The sequence below is a fragment of the Microtus pennsylvanicus genome, chromosome 6 (genome assembly GCF_037038515.1).
Source record: "Microtus pennsylvanicus isolate mMicPen1 chromosome 6, mMicPen1.hap1, whole genome shotgun sequence".
NCBI classification, from domain to species: Eukaryota; Metazoa; Chordata; class Mammalia; order Rodentia; family Cricetidae; genus Microtus; species Microtus pennsylvanicus.
In genome coordinates this window covers 123,717,378-123,734,553 of record NC_134584.1, presented here as the reverse complement: position 1 = coordinate 123,734,553, position 17,176 = coordinate 123,717,378, and the positions used below count along the sequence as shown (strand labels likewise).

Genomic DNA, 17,176 nt, shown 5'->3' with positions numbered 1-17,176 from the left:
CTCATGTCACCATTGTTAACCTAAAACAGTTTTCTCACGTCCTGAGCCTGGCACCACACACTGCAAACATATTAAGAGCCAAGCTCAAAAAAAATCATCCCATGACACAAGACACAGTCTATCTACTGGCTGCTCTGCCTCTGAAAGCTTCCCACCCTTTGGGAAGTCAAGGGTCTAAGAGGAAAGCTCACACGGACACCCCACCAGGGCTGGTAGACCTGCTGAGGGTGTAAGAGGAAGGCATGCACGCACTGTGCGCACACATACATGCACACCCCAGGGCCAGCAGACCAGCTAGCTCTCTACACACTGGACAGCTGTGAGGTTATACCCTACTCACGGAAGACAGTGTGCACCTGCAGAGCCTCAAGAGATGCTCTCAGCAAGCTGAGCTGTCGTGTAAGGGAGGGAGGCTCTTTCACAGGGCCATCACCCACACTCTCTCCATTGGCTCATGATTTCCAGAAACTAAATAAACAAAAAATTTTCAGGTGGTGGCGCACGCCTTTAATCCCAGCACTCGGGAGGCAGAGGCAGGCGGATCTCTGGGAGTTCGAGGCCAGTCTGGTCTACAAGAGCTAGCTCCAGGACAGGCTCCAAAACTACAGAGAAACCCTGTCTTGAAAAACCAAAAAAAAAAAAAAAAAAAAAACCAAAAAAAAAATTTCAAAAGAGTTAAAAACTATTGGACGCTGAGCAAACAAAAGCCTCGGGTAGAGTGTGCACTTCCTTAATCTTAGCACAGCTCAAGGCAGTGAGCACTTGCCCTTGGGGCTGGAGTCACTTCTGAGAGTCAAAGCAAGAATTGTCCTTTAAATTCATTCCCCCGAGGGCAGGGACCCCTCCTAGAAGCTCAACTGCTGAGCAGCTTGGAGGAACCACAGTCCATCCCTTCCCCTTGCTTGGCCAGATGCCCACTGTGGTCCTCAGCTGTAGACGCCCTCTAACTCCAGCGTCCCGTGTGGGACGACCCAGGTCTGGTTCCCACAGAGCCAGCCATGCCTCCATTTGCTCTACTCCTAAGTGCCAAGGCAACCTTCCCAGGGACTGCTGGGGTGAGCCGCTTACTTTCCCTCCTATGCTGAGCTCCTCCAGGCCAAATGCCAGTGTCTCACGGTGGTAGAAGTTATTCTCCCTATATGGAGCTGCCGGTGGGCAAGACTATGACTTCTGCACAGCAAGTGGTCTGGGAATCGCCTAACCACAGATGCCTTCAATGTTCTGTGTTTTGGCACTTTTGGCAAACAGATCAGCTGGCAACTACAGGCTATGCTGGCCCGTGTTCTCAAAGGTGAAGGACGACTGACAGGCGTGTAATTGCTGGGTATGTGGAGGTGGCCGTGAACCTCCATACGGTGGAAGGACAGCATCACTGCCCATCTCTCCAAGCGCTGTGGCCTGCTGAGCTCTCTTAACTCACTCATGGTGAGTCCACAGGCTTTCTTCCGAGTCTTGGGGAAGAACAACCTCCCTCTGACGACAAAATGCCAACCATGATGACAATGACTGGCCCTGGGCCCCGAGACATCAAGAGTTGCTGTGTTTCAGTCCAGTCTTCACCCGCAACACCGGGGGCCTCTGTGTATCTGCAGGCAAGTATGCCTGTCCAGCAGGACAGACTCATCCCTGTCACCCTCTTCTTGTGGACTCTGGTTTGGGAGGGTGAGCCTCTATCAAAGACAAGTTCACTTGCTTCCTGGCTGGGTCATGAGTAGCCATGCTGACATCTGGGCCAAGGACAATGGCAGCAAGTCCTGGAGGTTCCTGGGACAGATCAGCTTTTGAATCAGAGGAGAGAGCCACTGAAGAAAAGCCCGCTTCCGCCCCTCTGTGGCTGGTCTGGAAACAAGAGCTGCAGCAGCCTTCCTGCACAGGCAAAGATGACGAGGCAGAAAACCAAAAGGTTGAGGCAGGGCTGGGGAAAGCTGAAGCGCTCAGATGGCCACTTCCAGATTCCTTGCTCAACAGTGTCCCCATACCATAAATTCCTGCCATGGGAATGCTCCAGGCCTCCCTGACAGCGTTCATCAGGGAACAGTGACACAGTGTGACAAGGCACACCTACATTCCAGGAAAACCACAGCTTCTGTGGATCTTGCACTGTGAACTTAGTGTTTCCAGGAAGCAGGGGAAAGCTGTCCCTGGGAAGGCAAAGGCTCCGGAAGCGTATCAGTGATGTGACCAGGATCCTACAAACCCACAAGAAGCTCCAGCCGAAACCAGATAGAGACCTTGGGTCACAAGCCAGGGAGATGCCTCATGCAAAGGCACTGACCACCAAGCCTGACAAACGGAGTCCAATTCCTGGGACCCATACAGCAGCAGGAGAGAACCAAGTCCTGCAAGCTGTTCTCTGACTTCTACACATGCATTATTGTGCGCATGCATGCACGCACGCACGCACGCACATACACACACGCGCACTCACACACACAAACACACACACACGCACACACACACACACATACACACACACACACACATACACATACACACACACAAGTAAAACATTAAAAAATTCAAAGATGTAATAAAGCAAGTTGGGGTACACCATAGGAGGAAGCATAAAACTACCTCACACCAGTGCAGCTTTTCTGTGTGTACAGACACTGTGCAAATCAATATTTAAATCGTGTGTGTGTGCAGTCCTTCAGAGGTCAGGAGAGGGCATCAGATCTCCTGGAGCTAGAGTAACAGGCCTTTGTGAGGCACCTGATGTGGATGATGGGCACTGAACTCGGGTTGTCTGCAAGAGACATCTGTGCAATCTCGCCATTCTCCAAACAACACTCTCCTAAAAAAAAATGATTACAGGGGGCTGGAGAGGTGACTATGAGCACTGGCTGCTTTTCCAGGTGAGTAAGGTTCAATTCCTAGCACTCACATGGTGGCTCACAACCCCCTGGAGCTCCAGGTCCAGGGTACCTGAATGCTGGGCCTCCAGCAGCATTGCTCTTGGAGTGGTGCAAATATACACATGCAGGCAAAACACCCATACACACAAAAAAGCCCCCCAAAAGACTTAAGATAATTATAATAATCGATCTAATCTCAGATATCAAATAAAACAAAACGTGGATGGGCCAGAGAAAAGCATATGTGCTCCTCGTTAAGAGGAGGCATGGTTTTAGTCTCAGTATTACAGCAATGTTTGTCTAATTACGACTTTTGCTAAAAATGGCAACTAATTGAGTTACAAGTAGAAAAGAAAACTTTGTTAACCAATTAGAGGAGAAGATAAAGCAAAGACTAGCAAGTGAAGCAAAACCGTACCTGCATTAGAGCAGGCCACTGAACTGATAAGAAAGCTGGCGGGGAGGAGGGGGAGAAGGAGGCCGGAAGCCTGGTGTCCTGCCTACTTTTCCACAATGGCTGCCTTCTGTCACGAGCTAAACCAGCACAAGGTTCTCAGAGGCTGAGTGGCATCCCCACCATGCTTTAGGACTGGTAGTCTCCAAAGCCATGAACCAAATAAAATTTACCTTCACCTCAGAATTTATTCAGTCTTTGGTACTCTGCTACAGGAGCAGAAGAAGGACCAAGATACAAATTCAAGGTAAACCAGCCCTCGGAAGTGAAGGATAACAGAAGACCTACTACATAGCAAGAATAAATGGCAGGGCCTGTGAGACACACCACTGTCTCCACTGCTGAAGAGGCTGAGGCAGAAGACTGGCAAACTAAAGGTCTGCCTGGGCCACAGAATGGGAAATCTAATGGACTCTGTTTCAAAATTAAACCAGGTCTGGGATGGAGTTCAGTGGTAGAGGGCTTGCCTAGCAAGAGCAAGCCCTGTCTCAACCCCTAGTCCAGGGCAAAACAAAATAAAGAAAAGTAAAGCAGCCTATGAGTGCCATGCAGGCTAAACCATGTGCAGAATGAGAACGTTACAGGGGTGATTTATGTTGACAATGGTATAACCCAGGAACATACCCTCCCATAGGCCAGCCTACGACACTGCAGAGGCCTGCAACGGTGGAGGGAATATAGACTGTCAGGGGACCCAGGTTTCCAACGTGGCAGTCAGGCTGTGGCACTCAAACAATTCTGTGTACTTTAAACCGTGTTCAACATACCTAGAAAATGTATAGAGGAAGGGAGAGGGAGGCTCGGAGTATGGTGCAGTCAGCAAAGTTTCTACATAAACATAAAAAACTGAGTCTTTGCCCTGGGAAAAGTCAGGAGCAGGAAACCCCAGCACTGGAGGAGAGAGGGTGGAGACAGGCAGATGGTGGAGCTCACTAGCCGCTAGCCCAACCAACTCAATGAGCTAACTCCAGGTTAAGTGAGAGACCCTGTCTCAAAAAATGAAGAGGAGAACAGTTAAGGAAGATACCCTACGTCTGTCTGCTACAAATTGAACACATACACACACACACACACACACACACACACACGGTGAGGACATGAAGACATGGCCCCTATATGCAGGCATGTTCATGCTGCCCCTACCTGCTTAGCTAGAGGTATGTGTTTTCTCTGATTCTCAGTTTTCTCCCTGACTTGATGCGGGAACAATAATGAACACACCTGCCTCTAAGATCACTGTGGGAACCAGGTGAGAAATGTGTGTCAGTGTCAAACTCCCAACCAGAGACAGCCAGATGACGATGCTAAGGCCCCAGCACCAAGCAGGAACATAAGATCACGAAGCATGAGATCTGCTTCCCGAGTAATAAGATGAAGAAAAGACTGACGGCTTCAGTTTAAACTGACAGGAAGAGAAGTCATGCAGTTGTGAAACTGTTGCCGAAACACACACTGGCTTAAAAAAAGAAACTCAAAGCAGAGCTCCAGACAAGTGGGAAATAACAATATTTTAGCTATTTTAAAGTAGTCTTAAAAATAACTGGAATGATAACACTACATTTCATAATGCAAGCAGAGACTCAGCACTGTGCAGCTGAACTCAAGGCCAGCTCGGAGTGGTAAAAGGGAGAAAGCACTAAAAGGCTGGCGGACCCCAGTGCACCGGGTTATGGAACCCCTCCCATGGAGAAGTGAACAAACACCCATTCACCCCAGCTAGGGCATCCATGATGGACCAAATGTAGGAACTGGTGAGTCAGGGCTAAGTTACAGGAGTGTGGGCAGCTCTGACTGAAGAGCTCTCCTCCCAGGGACTACTGAAGGCCTGGTCCTGTCACGGTCTTGGAGTCCCCACAAGACTCCAAGATTTCAAGAGGACAATGGTCATGTGAGGACCAGTTCTGTCGGGCACACACAAACACTAGAGTGCACATGCGAAGTAGAACCTGCACGGAACCCAGAGGTGTGAGCAGGGTTTCCCCTTCCACTGTGGGCAAATCTGACGCAAATGTGAGCTCGGTTCTCCAGGATGAGAGAGAGGGAAGAGAGAGAAGACACACTTCTACACCTGGTGAGAGAGAGGTTTCCTGGCTGCTAGAGACCTCAGTGCAGGCAAGTACAGCACTGTCAGGAGGGTTTACAGCACTGTCAGGAGGGTTTACAGTCTTCTGGGAGGACAAAATCTCCAGAGCTATTCAGGTAAAACAGAAAAGTTCACCAAATGCCAACCTCCATGGGCAATCCTTTTGAATGCATCAAAGGATTAGCATGATTAAAACAGCCACAGGTGTGGGTGGCATTCGTAGGTGGAGTGTAAGAAACAAATCCTTTGCAAAGAATCTTCTGAAAGCACCTAAAGGGGTGGATGCCTTTGTCCTGCATTCACGGCACAGAGTTTATCAACACCATGAAACTGAAGAGAAAGAAGGCAAGGGCACTGGCCCCAGAAAGTCAGAATTAGGGACCTAACTCAAACTCAAAGCAGTAGTCTTAATCAGCATAGAGAGAATAAATGCTGGGACCTTGTCAGAACCAAGCAACACACCACCCTTTCAAATTATATCTTCTTTTGAATCAGTGAGCAAAGGACATTATTAAAAAATACTCAGCCCACATAGTCAGCACTGCAAACAGAAAGGGACGTCATAAACCACCCAGAGAGCCACAAAGCCACGAAGGCTGCAGCTACAAAGACACCAGAAATCGCTTCCCACATGAGGCCCAGAACAACGAGCAACAGGGGGATGGGGACAAGTTCGGAGGGACGTTCTTAAGAGACGGCGAGTACTTCTTAGCTTTCTGATGTGGTTTCCTTTTGCTTTTTAAAAACACAACAGATGTACCTACTTTAAAAAAATGATCTCAAAATAATAATTTAAAAAGCAGTCTAGGAAAACGGGAGTATTTAAAGAAAGGAGGACAAGGGGAGGTTGCAGCGCAAGGCTGTTCCACACGAGATGTAACAGATCGAGTTCATATCTGCCCGAGACAAGGTCCCCGGCGATGGGGGCCAGCACCCTTGTCACCAGCATTGTCCTTGCCGTCAGCTAACCGTGATTTCCATGGACTGGCACTGCTAAGGCCAAGCATAACAGGGTGCAGACCATGACAGAGGAACTAGAGTCCTGGGTGGCGGAGGCACTTTGCTAGTGGCCAGAACAAAGAAACAGGCCGTTATAGCAGGTAGCTATCAAGGAAGACCTCAATGTGACCTCAAACCACAGGCTTTCCACCATCCCTTAGAGATGACGTTGGCTGTTCTGTGTAAACCAGAGAGATCCTTTTCTCACTAACCCAATAAAAACTCACTATTCCTTCTCTTCTCTTTACCTAATAAGGGTCCAGTTTTCCATTTACAACTACATCATAACATAAAGAAGACATGGGTAACTCTTATCATATTTGGTAGTATGCATGAGAAGGCCCTGGAATGCTGGGGGAAGCCCTGTGTGCATAAGCAGTGTGAGCCCCATGTGTGTGTCTGCTCTGTATGACCTGCCCCACGCCAGAGACATCAGCCCTGAGAGAAAAAGAATCAGGTGCATGGGCAGGCCCGGGCACCACTGCTCTTGCCAGGCATTATTCCACAGGAAATGATGCCCACTCTACCTCCTGCTTCCCTCTGCTGGCGCACACAGCATCCAAAGTGCCATGCTTGGAGCAGAAACCAGCTCTCCAGACAGCAGATCCACGTGTCCTGATCTTGTGATCCTCTGGAATGGAGAGGTAGACACTCCTACTCCTGGCAGGCACCCAGCACCCTCACAATGTGCCCTGTGCCATGGCACGTGTGTATGCAGGCACATGCATGTACACATGTAAACACACATACATTCCAGCTTGCTGCAGTTGGCTGGATGAAGTTAAGGTAAATGGCTGTTATTGTATTAGACTGAAGTGGGGGTCTGGGCACTCACAGATTCCGTCACTAAGAACCAGTATCTTCAGAGCACATGGTCTGCACTAGAGAATAGACAGGTAACATTCGTGAGCCAATGTCCTTGACTGCTTACCAGCAAAGACGATGTAACTTCTAAAACCACATTCAAGTGTGGAATGTAGGCCAACTGTCCCAGAAAGGCAAGACCTTGTATTATTCTGTCATCTTCCTATACTACATGAAGCTTTTCCACTTCAAAAGCAAGTGAGCTGGATCTATTGCTATGCATCTGTAAGCCCAGCTATGCAAAAGGCTGAGGCAGAAGGAACTCAGGCTTAGGGTCTGCCCGGGCTATAGAGTAAGTTCACAATCAGCCTAGTCAACTGAGACCCTGCATAAAAAACAAAAAAGGTGGGGCGAGGGGCTGGCGATGTGCCCTAGGGAGGACCTTTCGCTAGGCACGTGTGAGGCCTGCGTTCAATGTCGGCACTGCAAACAAACATCAAGTCGCTCCTTCTCTAGTGGGCAGCTGGTGGAGGACAGCTTTATTGACTTATTTATCAAGCCATCCTGCTGAGTCTGTCTTTCCTGCTCCGATTCCCTTGGTAGTAGGCAGAGTCACGGTTTCAAAGGTATTCCCTCAAACTGGTTTTCTGCTGGCTTGCTGCAGAATGTGCCATATACTCATGAAGCAACACAGCATATTCAGGGTCTGTCCCGGAGCTCAGTTTGGCACACAAGTCAAGAACAAAGCTCCCAGAGCACAGCTCGGTCTGCTCAAGCTGATTCACATAAGAGAACTGCTGGTCAAGGGGCAGCAGTGACCGACACCTGCACAGGAGTGAGGGGCTCAGAGGTCTTTTATATTTCCACAGATGTTCAAGCTTATGGCAGCACCAAGAGACAGTCACAGCTATACTGTGATGGCTTTGCAGATAAAACCAAGGGTCAGAGTTCATCCCCACCTGAACCCAGAGTAGCAAGTGACAGAGTTACTAACGAAAGTCACATCATCCCTTCCCGTGTCCACGACACTTGTGTTTACTTACCCACTCTCCTCAGAGACAGACACTGCCACTCAGGGCGAGATGTAAGAACAGCTGACTTTACACTGGGTTAGGATTCCAAATGAAACACTCAGGTATTCCTCTGCATTTAGTGACAATAAAGTCTTTTGTTCTGGACAGAAGTGTTCATGGAAAACTGAGAGGATGAGATGCATAGATTGCCTTGAAAGTTCTAGAGAGACTGCAGGCAGCCAGATGTACCCAGAAAGTGGGCCAGGTAGACAGATGCACCCAAAAAGTGGGGCCAGGTGGATAGATGCACCCAGAGAGTGGGTCAGGGGGACAGATGCACCCAGAGAGTGGGCCAGGTGGACGGATGCACCCAGAAAGTGGGCCAGGTGGACAGATGCACCCAGAGAGTGGGCCAGGTGTACGGATGCACCCAGAGAGTGGGTCAGGTGGACAGATGCACCCCAAAAGTGGGGCCAGGTGGATAGATGCACCCAGAGAGTGGGCCAGGTGTATGGATGCACCCAGAGAGTGGGTCAGGTGGACAGATGCACCCCAAAAGTGGGGCCAGGTGGATAGATGCACCCAGAGAGTGGGCCAGGTGGACAGATGCTCCCAGAGAGTGGGCCAGGTGGACGGATGCACCCAGAAAGTGGGCCCAGGTGGACAGATGCACCCAGAGAGTGGGGCCAGGTGGACAGATGCTCCCAGAGAGTGGGCCAGGTGGACAGATGCACCCCAAAAGTGGGGCCAGGTGGATAGATGCACCCAGAGAGTGGGCCAGGTGTATGGATGCACCCAGAGAGTGGGTCAGGTGGACAGATGCACCCCAAAAGTGGGGCCAGGTGGATAGATGCACCCAGAGAGTGGGCCAGGTGGACAGATGCTCCCAGAGAGTGGGCCAGGTGGACGGATGCACCCAGAAAGTGGGCCCAGGTGGACAGATGCACCCAGAGAGTGGGGCCAGGTGGACAGATGCTCCCAGAGAGTGGGCCAGGTGGACAGATGCACCCAGAAAGTGGGCCCAGGTGGACAGATGCACCCAGAGAGTGGGTCAGGTGTACGGATGCACCCAGAGAGTGGGTCAGGTGGACGGATGCACCCAGAGAGTGGGCCAGGTGGACAGATGCTCCCAGAGAGTGGGCCAGGTGGACAGATGCTCCCAGAGAGTGGGTCAGGTGGACGGATGCTCCCAGAGAGTGGGCCAGGTGGACGGATGCACCCAGAGAGTGGGCCAGGTGGACGGATGCACCCAGAGAGTGGGTCAGGTGGACGGATGCACCCAGAGAGTGGGTCAGGTGGACGGATGCACCCAGAGAGTGGGTCAGGTGGACGGATGCTCCCAGAGAGTGGGCCAGGTGGACGGATGCACCCAGAGAGTGGGCCAGGTGGACGGATGCACCCAGAGAGTGGGCCAGCACTTACTTTTGCCCTCCCCTCACCTATGAAACCACCAGGGCAAAATATTCCCAACAGAGCAATGGCCTTGTGGACAGGAAGCCAAGCCAAGTTTTGAAGGTGCCCTGGGCTCGGAAGCCAGTATTCAAGTCAGGATTTGAAAGCAATGAGACTGAAATTAGGATGGGCATTCTAGAGGCTGGTTTATAGAAAGAGAAGGACCGGAAACTTCTAGACTTCTCCCACTCAACGGAACCCAATCTGTGGTTCAGTTCTGCATAGTACAAAGGTGACCTGCTTGTCTTCCCTGCTAAGTATATCTTCCTTGGGAGGTGGAGACAGCAGGGAGAGCCTCCAAACAGCTCTCTACACCTGTTCTCCACCACAGCACAGCATTCTATGCGGGGATTCGGCAGATTTCAGGCGGGGTTAATACTGACATGCAGGGGTCCCTGAACAGGAATCAAAGACAGAGGAATAAAAATAAGAACATAAGAGGGCAGAGGGCCAGGGGAAATAGCCAACGAGAATGTGATGAGGGACTTAAAGGGGGGAAGGGCACACAAAGCTGGCAGAAGGGAGGCTGCAGGCACTCAAACCCTTCAAACCCTAAAACAGGCTTAAGTCACAAAAAGCAATGCCTACAAGTTCTTATAAATCACTAAAAAGCAAACACAGAGATATATCTTAAAATCTAACTGCAATACAAGACAAACTGGACCATAAAGAACAAGTCACAGTCAATTTCCACCAGGAATAGGGGAGACAGAGCGAGGAAGGGAAAGGAAAGATGCGGATACAACTGCCTTCCAAAAATCCTGCACTTTTAGCTGGGGGGTGTGTGTGGCATGAAACAGATGTCTTCAGACAAGCAGATCAATAGGATCCCCTACCAGTGAACTGGTACCAACCGGAGCCACTGTGACAAGCTCATAGGATACAGATGGACAATGGTCCGGCAGGAAGACAACAAGTTCTCATTCATCTTGGACTCTGCTAGTTTATCACAGTTCAAACTTTATCTAGCTGGCAAGACATGAGCACTCACAGGAAGGAGAAGTGGAAAGGACACAGCAGGCAGGACTCGTAACGCAGTGAGATGCTGGCTTTAAGCTCAGCTCTCTAGAGCACACATCAGACACACAAGGGCTAAATGCTCCTGCCACGAGACAAGCTTGTCAGAGCACATGCAAGTCCAGAAGTGAACAAGAGGCTACTTTACAGATCACGTTGAAGGTTCGGGGATGTGCACAGGTAGCAACACCAATAACGGAGAGCCCTCCTATGGCAAAGGTGTTGGCCCACCGGGAAGAGTGGAGACTTACCAGCCCATCCCAGGCAAGAAGCACAGGGCTCCAGGTAAAGTGCCTCCAGGGCTGGTCAACCTTACAGGGTGATGGCTGCTCAGCCATGAGCTGCTCCACTAGGCTGCAGACCTGGGGTGTGTGGGCAGCTGGGGGAATGTATGTACTGCTATCATGGAGCCCAGGATCCAGGGAGAAAGGAAGGACCAGAGAATAAGAAACCAATGTCATTACTGATTTAGCGTCACCTCACCTATTTCTGCCCACATAACAGATGGAGAAACTGAGCCCCATGTGGAGCCATGCATGTGGTGATAAGCTTTGTAATCTTGCTGACAATCTTGGGGGTGGTGACTCCCTCCAGGCCTTCAGAAAGGCTGCACAGTCAAAGTGAAATCTGCTGCCCATGGCCAGGTACTTTCCCCAGTGCCCGTCACACCTCAAAGGGTCCAACGGGGAAGGGCTCACACAGGAAAAGAGCAGTCTTGTCTGCAACACAGAGCGAACCAAAAGGAAGAATACACTAATGAATGGCAGGCCTATTCCCCATTGACTGGTCAACGATAGCCAGTCCTCCTCCAGATTCTCGGGACCCTTCCCTCTGTGCCAGAGAAATCAGCTGCCAGCTGTCAAGAGTCACTGCTTCCTGATTTTAGTTATGTGTAGGTCGCATGCCAGAGGCTCATGCCTAAAGTTAGGAGCGTAAGGACTGGGGCATCACAGCAAAGGCAGCTGCACCTAGCAGCAGGGCACTGAGAGGGCACCTGGAAGCTAGGGGCTCAGATTCTTGTGGGCATTAGGCTTACCCTAGCTTGGTGTTTGTGGCATACCGCAAACATCTAAGTAACTTCATAATCTTGCTGGCTTCCCAGCAGGTGAGATTCAAGGTGGCACCCCAAGGGTCCCAGTTGCCTACCTGGCCAAGATCTACTGGTGGGATTTGTTAGCCATCCATTACTGCCACAAATGACCCACAGCTGCAAGCCCCGGTTTAGAAGCTTCAGTCCTGGTCACTGGCTTATCACTGAGGGTTAGTGGGAAGGCCCCGTAGGAGAAGAGCAGAGAGGGCAAAGCTGCTCACCTTATGGCCGTTGGAAAGCAAGGCGGAAGAAGAGCTGCCGCCATAGAGTCCCCAGGGCTTCACTTTCTTCAAACTGTAAAGTCATCCACAATTAACACCTGGACAAAGTCAGAGTCCTCATGATCCAGCCACTTTCCCACGTCTCCACCCAGCTGCACTGGGGACCAGCCAAGCCTTTAACACACAACCTAACAAACCATTCCAGAGAGGGAGTAAGACGGGAAAGCCACCCGGCTTGCCCACCAAGGCCTAGTTCCAGTTGGCTGCCAGGTGAGTTCTGAGCGCAGGGCTTTGGGAACTTGACCTACCCACTTCACACTGGTGTGCACTGGGTGAGAAAGACCAATGCACACGGGACCAAACACACGAGGCCTGCAAGGCTGGCTGCCTAACAACATGAAGAGGGAACACACACAGGTGGTTCCTCACCAGAGATGACACCCTCCAACTAAAAGATGTTAGCCCAGCAGCACACAAAAGGTGTTGCAATATCAAGCTTAGGCTGCTCTGGCCCCTCAGCTACACTAGGAACTGGACTTCCCTCACCCAGGTCTTACATCTCACAGTGGAAAATCATACGTCCCATGAGCATCCTGCCAAGGCCTCCCTCTGTGCTGGTGGGCTCCTGAGACAGCCTTCTCTCGGCATTCACAGTGTTTACTCTCCGAGGAACAAGGACAGTCCGGGCTGTGGCTAGCCCACAGTTCCAAACCTGGCCAACGCTGGTGACCCAGAGTCAGCAAGCACACCCAGCATGGCAAACACCCACCTAACCTGAAAAGTCCTGCTGGAAGCCAGTGACAACCTCAAGAGTGTAACATCCCTGAGGGCTACACGTGTGCCTTCTGTTTATGGCCAGACCATCTGAAGAGTGGCTGTTGAAGTCAGAGTTCTCAGAAGAGCAGAGCTGAGCAACCACACTGTGCAAACTGAGCAAAGATGAGGCACTCTAAGGGAAGCCTGACAGACAAACAGGTTTGGAACGTGGGCAACCCCTCATCAGATGCTGCCCTGGGGGAATCGGCAGGAGCGCCCCTAATCTCAGGGCCATCCTTCAGTGGGAGATGCAAGCACATTTCAAAGTCCCAAGATTTGAAATTCAAGATAAAAAGAAACAGGAGCAACTGACTTAGCACAGACAGCCGGGGAGTCTGCCTTCACCAAAAGGGGTCTAACGAAACAAGCACAAAGGGCGGTGCTTGGCCAGCAGGAAAAGAAGCCCCACAGTGTGCTCCCATGAAGGTTATTGTTTCCAACAGAGAAGACTCTGAAGTGAGCTACCTTGAGCTCCTGGCAGAGAAAAGTCTCCAAACTCCGGGCTCCGCTTGGAAGCTGCATACTGTCCTCACAGGAGCACTTCCAATTGGTCCCACGAGCTAAGAGACCTGCTTGGCTCATACCCCACTGTTGAGGGATACAAAGAAGGTTCATGGATCCACAGATAAGGTGCTCTCTGAGTCACTCAGGACACACTGGGCCACTGCCACCCATGGCTGCTCACGGAGGGGGCCTCCTCTGCTGTCTCGGTCTATTCTGCCAGGCATTTTGTCTCATATGGACCCCCCTATGATCAAGGGCTGGCAGATGGCCACCTTCCCACCATGTCCTCATCTGGCCAAGGGGAAGCTGTCCCCCTCAGTCCCTCTCAGTCTCTCCTCTCTCTTCCTCAACAGCCTTCCTCCCCCTCCATCCTCTTACTGGGATACCTGTTCCACTGGATCAGGGCCCCATTCCTACAACTTTATTTCACCTTAACTTTATCTAATAAAGAACCTAACTCCAAATTCAGACACGATGGAGACTTGGGACTTTCACACGCTGATTCACCCACAAATACCCATGCTGCCGCTGGCTGCTGGCCAGAGGGAATGGAGACTTCTGGTGGGGTCCTGGGAGCCAAAAAGCACACAAAAGAAGCACATCATGTCATTTTTCAGGGGACAGCAGTCACAGACGGAAGCACTGAAAGAACCCAGGGCCTCAGTCCAGGCCCATCAGGTTCTGGGCACCACATCCCTCTTCCAGCTCCACGGCCACAGGAGGCTGATTTCTGCTGTGATGGGGTCTTCAGCCCACACAGAAGGAGACTGTCGAGTTAGAGGCCAGACACTCACAGAAGGGGTTGTGCTGTAACTGCTGTCCCGGAAACTGCAGAGGGCCAAAGAGAAAGCCTGGTGTTCTCCACTGATGCACGAGATGGATTCCCAGAGCCAACATTAGGAGAGCGGCCACAGTTCCCTTCCAGGAGACTGCCAGGCTTTCTGCAGATTTAATTCACCCCAATCGAACCAACGGGGAAGGGTCCCAGCAGCTGCTTTGACACAGGCCGGGCAGAAATCAACCGTCCTGGGAGGGGTCATCAAAGATCATTTTGGATAAATGGTCATTTCAAAAATATTGGACAATAACATGTCTGTAGAGCTTGAGGGAATTTGAGAACTCACAATGGAGGCAGCAGCCGAGAAACCCAGCGCCATGCCGACAAGCCCCAAACTGCACCTTTTCCTGCACCACAGCGATACCCTGGTGGGAGAACCAGCTCAGCAACAGCTGGTGACACAAAGCCCAATGATCACACGGAGATTAAACTTTAATCACTCCAAGTGGCCAGGTGACATTTTTACCTTAATTCTGCTGGGCTCTACTCCTGGAGCTAAACCCTGTATTAGTTACTTTTGTCACTCTGTGACCAGATATCTGACAACGTAAGGAAAAAAGGGTTTATTATGGCTCAAAGCGCAGTGCAGTTTATCATGGCTTAACACGACATCTGCTGGTCACATGACACCGGCTGGTCACTTGACACCTGCCAGGAAGCGAAGAGAGACAAATGCTGGTGCTCACCCTGCTTTCTCTCTGTATTCGATTTGGGACCCAGCTCATGGGATGATGCTGTACATCCAAGGTGAGACCCACCTCAGCTAACCTAATCTAGAAACTCCCTTGCAAATATGGCCAGGGCCTTGTCTCCTCGGTGAGCACAATCCTGTCATGTTGATGATCACTGACCCTTCCAGTCTTCTGTCAGCAGCTCCTAGTCCAGTGGGACATGAAGACATGACCTGCTATTAGCTGGACAGAGGGAGCAGAGGTAGACTCTGGACGCTGTCCCCAGACATGCATACTCCTCTGACTGCACAGGGCTTTGTGCTCAATACTTTCACAGCCTGAAACTCCACTCAGAGGTCCCAGGGGCCCCGGGACTGAGCCTGCTGCCCTCGTTTTACAAAGTGAAACAGGACGGCTACAACCAGAAGCGCAACAAGAAGCTGAACAAAGCTGCCTTTAAAGAAAGAAACAAAGAAATGCAGGCAATCACCTGGTGTGGATGGAGAAGGATGAGAGCTGACACCATGAATCGATTTCACTGTGGTTACCTGGGTCATATGCTGAATAATCCATAGGCTTTTCCCTGGTCCCAAAGGGTAATGAGGCTATGTTTACCCTGTAAAAACTGTTGAGTTCAGTGCTGACCACTACCCAAAGATGGCTGATAAGGAAAGAAATGAACCCCTAGCAGTCCCCAGTATCCAATCCTAAGACTGAAGCAGGAGGGGAAAATCCTCCTGTCGGGGCACAAAGCTGTTTGCCAGTCTTCTAGGCCGATGTGCTGCCTGCCCCTCGGCTTTGCCTTCTTCAGTCTCTGGACTGTGATGGAGAACTTAACAAAGAGACTGGCACCAGGATAGCAGCAGAGGGAAAAGCACCCCCGAATGTGTGTGGCACCACCTGAGAGGCTCCTCTTCCCAGGCATCCCAGATCCCTGTCCTGACACCTGTGCCTGGCATGCAGAAGCAGAGAAAAGGCTCCCAGGCATACAGTGTATCCCCTGGCAGTGCTTTTGACATGCAGAGAGATGGGACCCAGATCTGCACCCAGTCTGACCACGGCCAGATGTGAGACCTACCGCATGTTCCACTCCCCAAGAAACCAGGGGCTCTGGAAGCAATTTCATTCATAGAAAGACTCACCTACTCAGGACAAGAGCTACCCTCAGGGTTCAGAAGTGTGAGAAGTGTCTCCTCACTTCTCAGTGACCCAAACCCAACCAGCCCAGTATGAGTTGCCAGAGTTAACAGTGCCCTGTCAAGGTTCTTACAAGAACCTTCGGGACATGGGGGAGGGGACCAGGCTGTGAACACCGCTTTCCTTATTATTGGTGCCGGACTGGTCTTCAGGGTCTGAGGATGCCTTGAGTTGAGCGTGGCAGAGCAGCCCACCCTCCACCCAAGTCCTGTAACATAGAAACGTGTGTCACGTTCCTTCTCCACCGGTGTCCAGAGACAAGTACTAACACTTGTCCTGCCTCCTGGTTCCTAACTCTGCGAGAAGTCCATCTCTTCTCTGATTTCCAGAACATTCCTCTACTAAAGCTGGCCCAGCAAGTGGAAGATCTTCCTTCCAAGATTGTAAACTGTGTTTATGAACGCAACTTCAAGGTACTAAATGATCAGCAAAGACAAGGCCCACACAACTTTCTCCTGATCCCTCCGCTGGCCTATAGCCTGCTGCCTCTGCAAATCGCCAAGAGGCATAAGCCTCATTCCAGCATCCTTCCTGCTCTGACAATGCTACCCAGGTGAGGAGCTCCAGTGGCTCCAACAAGCCTGGAGGGACTTACTGGTCATGCCGGGTGTCAGGGATGCCTCTGTCCATACGCAGCTTGTCACTCTCAACTTGGTTGAACTTGTTGCGTGCATAGGGGTCCTGCCCAGAGCGAACCATTGTCCCACCAACATACGCCTCCTGGTTAAAGTCTGGCCACCGGACTTTCCCTGGAAAAAGCAGAGCAGAGGGTGCGTGACAAGAGAATACAAGACCAAAGTGCTGTCAGAGATGGCAACGAGTGTTAGGTCAAGAAACGGTGGCCTTGGCTTTTCACAGGATGACAATTTTAATAATAATAATGATAAAGTAGCTGAAAGCAGCCCCGAGAGCTGTCATATGGGAAGCTGAGAGTCTGCCATTGGCAAGACTAGAGGGGAGGGCCCGGCACTCAGGCTCCACCTAAAGCTTCCCAACACAGCGCTGGCAACTCCGACCGCACTTCTCTTTCTGGGAAAGGGATGTCCTGTTTGCCCACTTTCCCATGGGACTTCACCCATGTCCCCAGAGCATCCCAGGAAGGCAAAGGAGACAATGTGTGCATACATTAATAAGGTACTCCACTGTTCGGCCAGGTACTACA

General features: G+C 51.0%; 1 protein-coding gene across 1 annotated transcript in view; it reads right to left on the bottom strand.

Annotated features, from left to right (window-relative positions):
- Window positions 1-17,176, bottom strand: part of Galnt2 (polypeptide N-acetylgalactosaminyltransferase 2) — a 121,153-nt gene that overhangs the window by 32,074 nt on the left and 71,903 nt on the right. Inside the window, exon 3 of the mRNA XM_075977647.1 lies at window positions 16,610-16,763. Within this exon, the coding sequence (XP_075833762.1) occupies window positions 16,610-16,763 (154 nt within the window). The remainder of the gene's footprint in view (window positions 1-16,609; window positions 16,764-17,176) is intronic.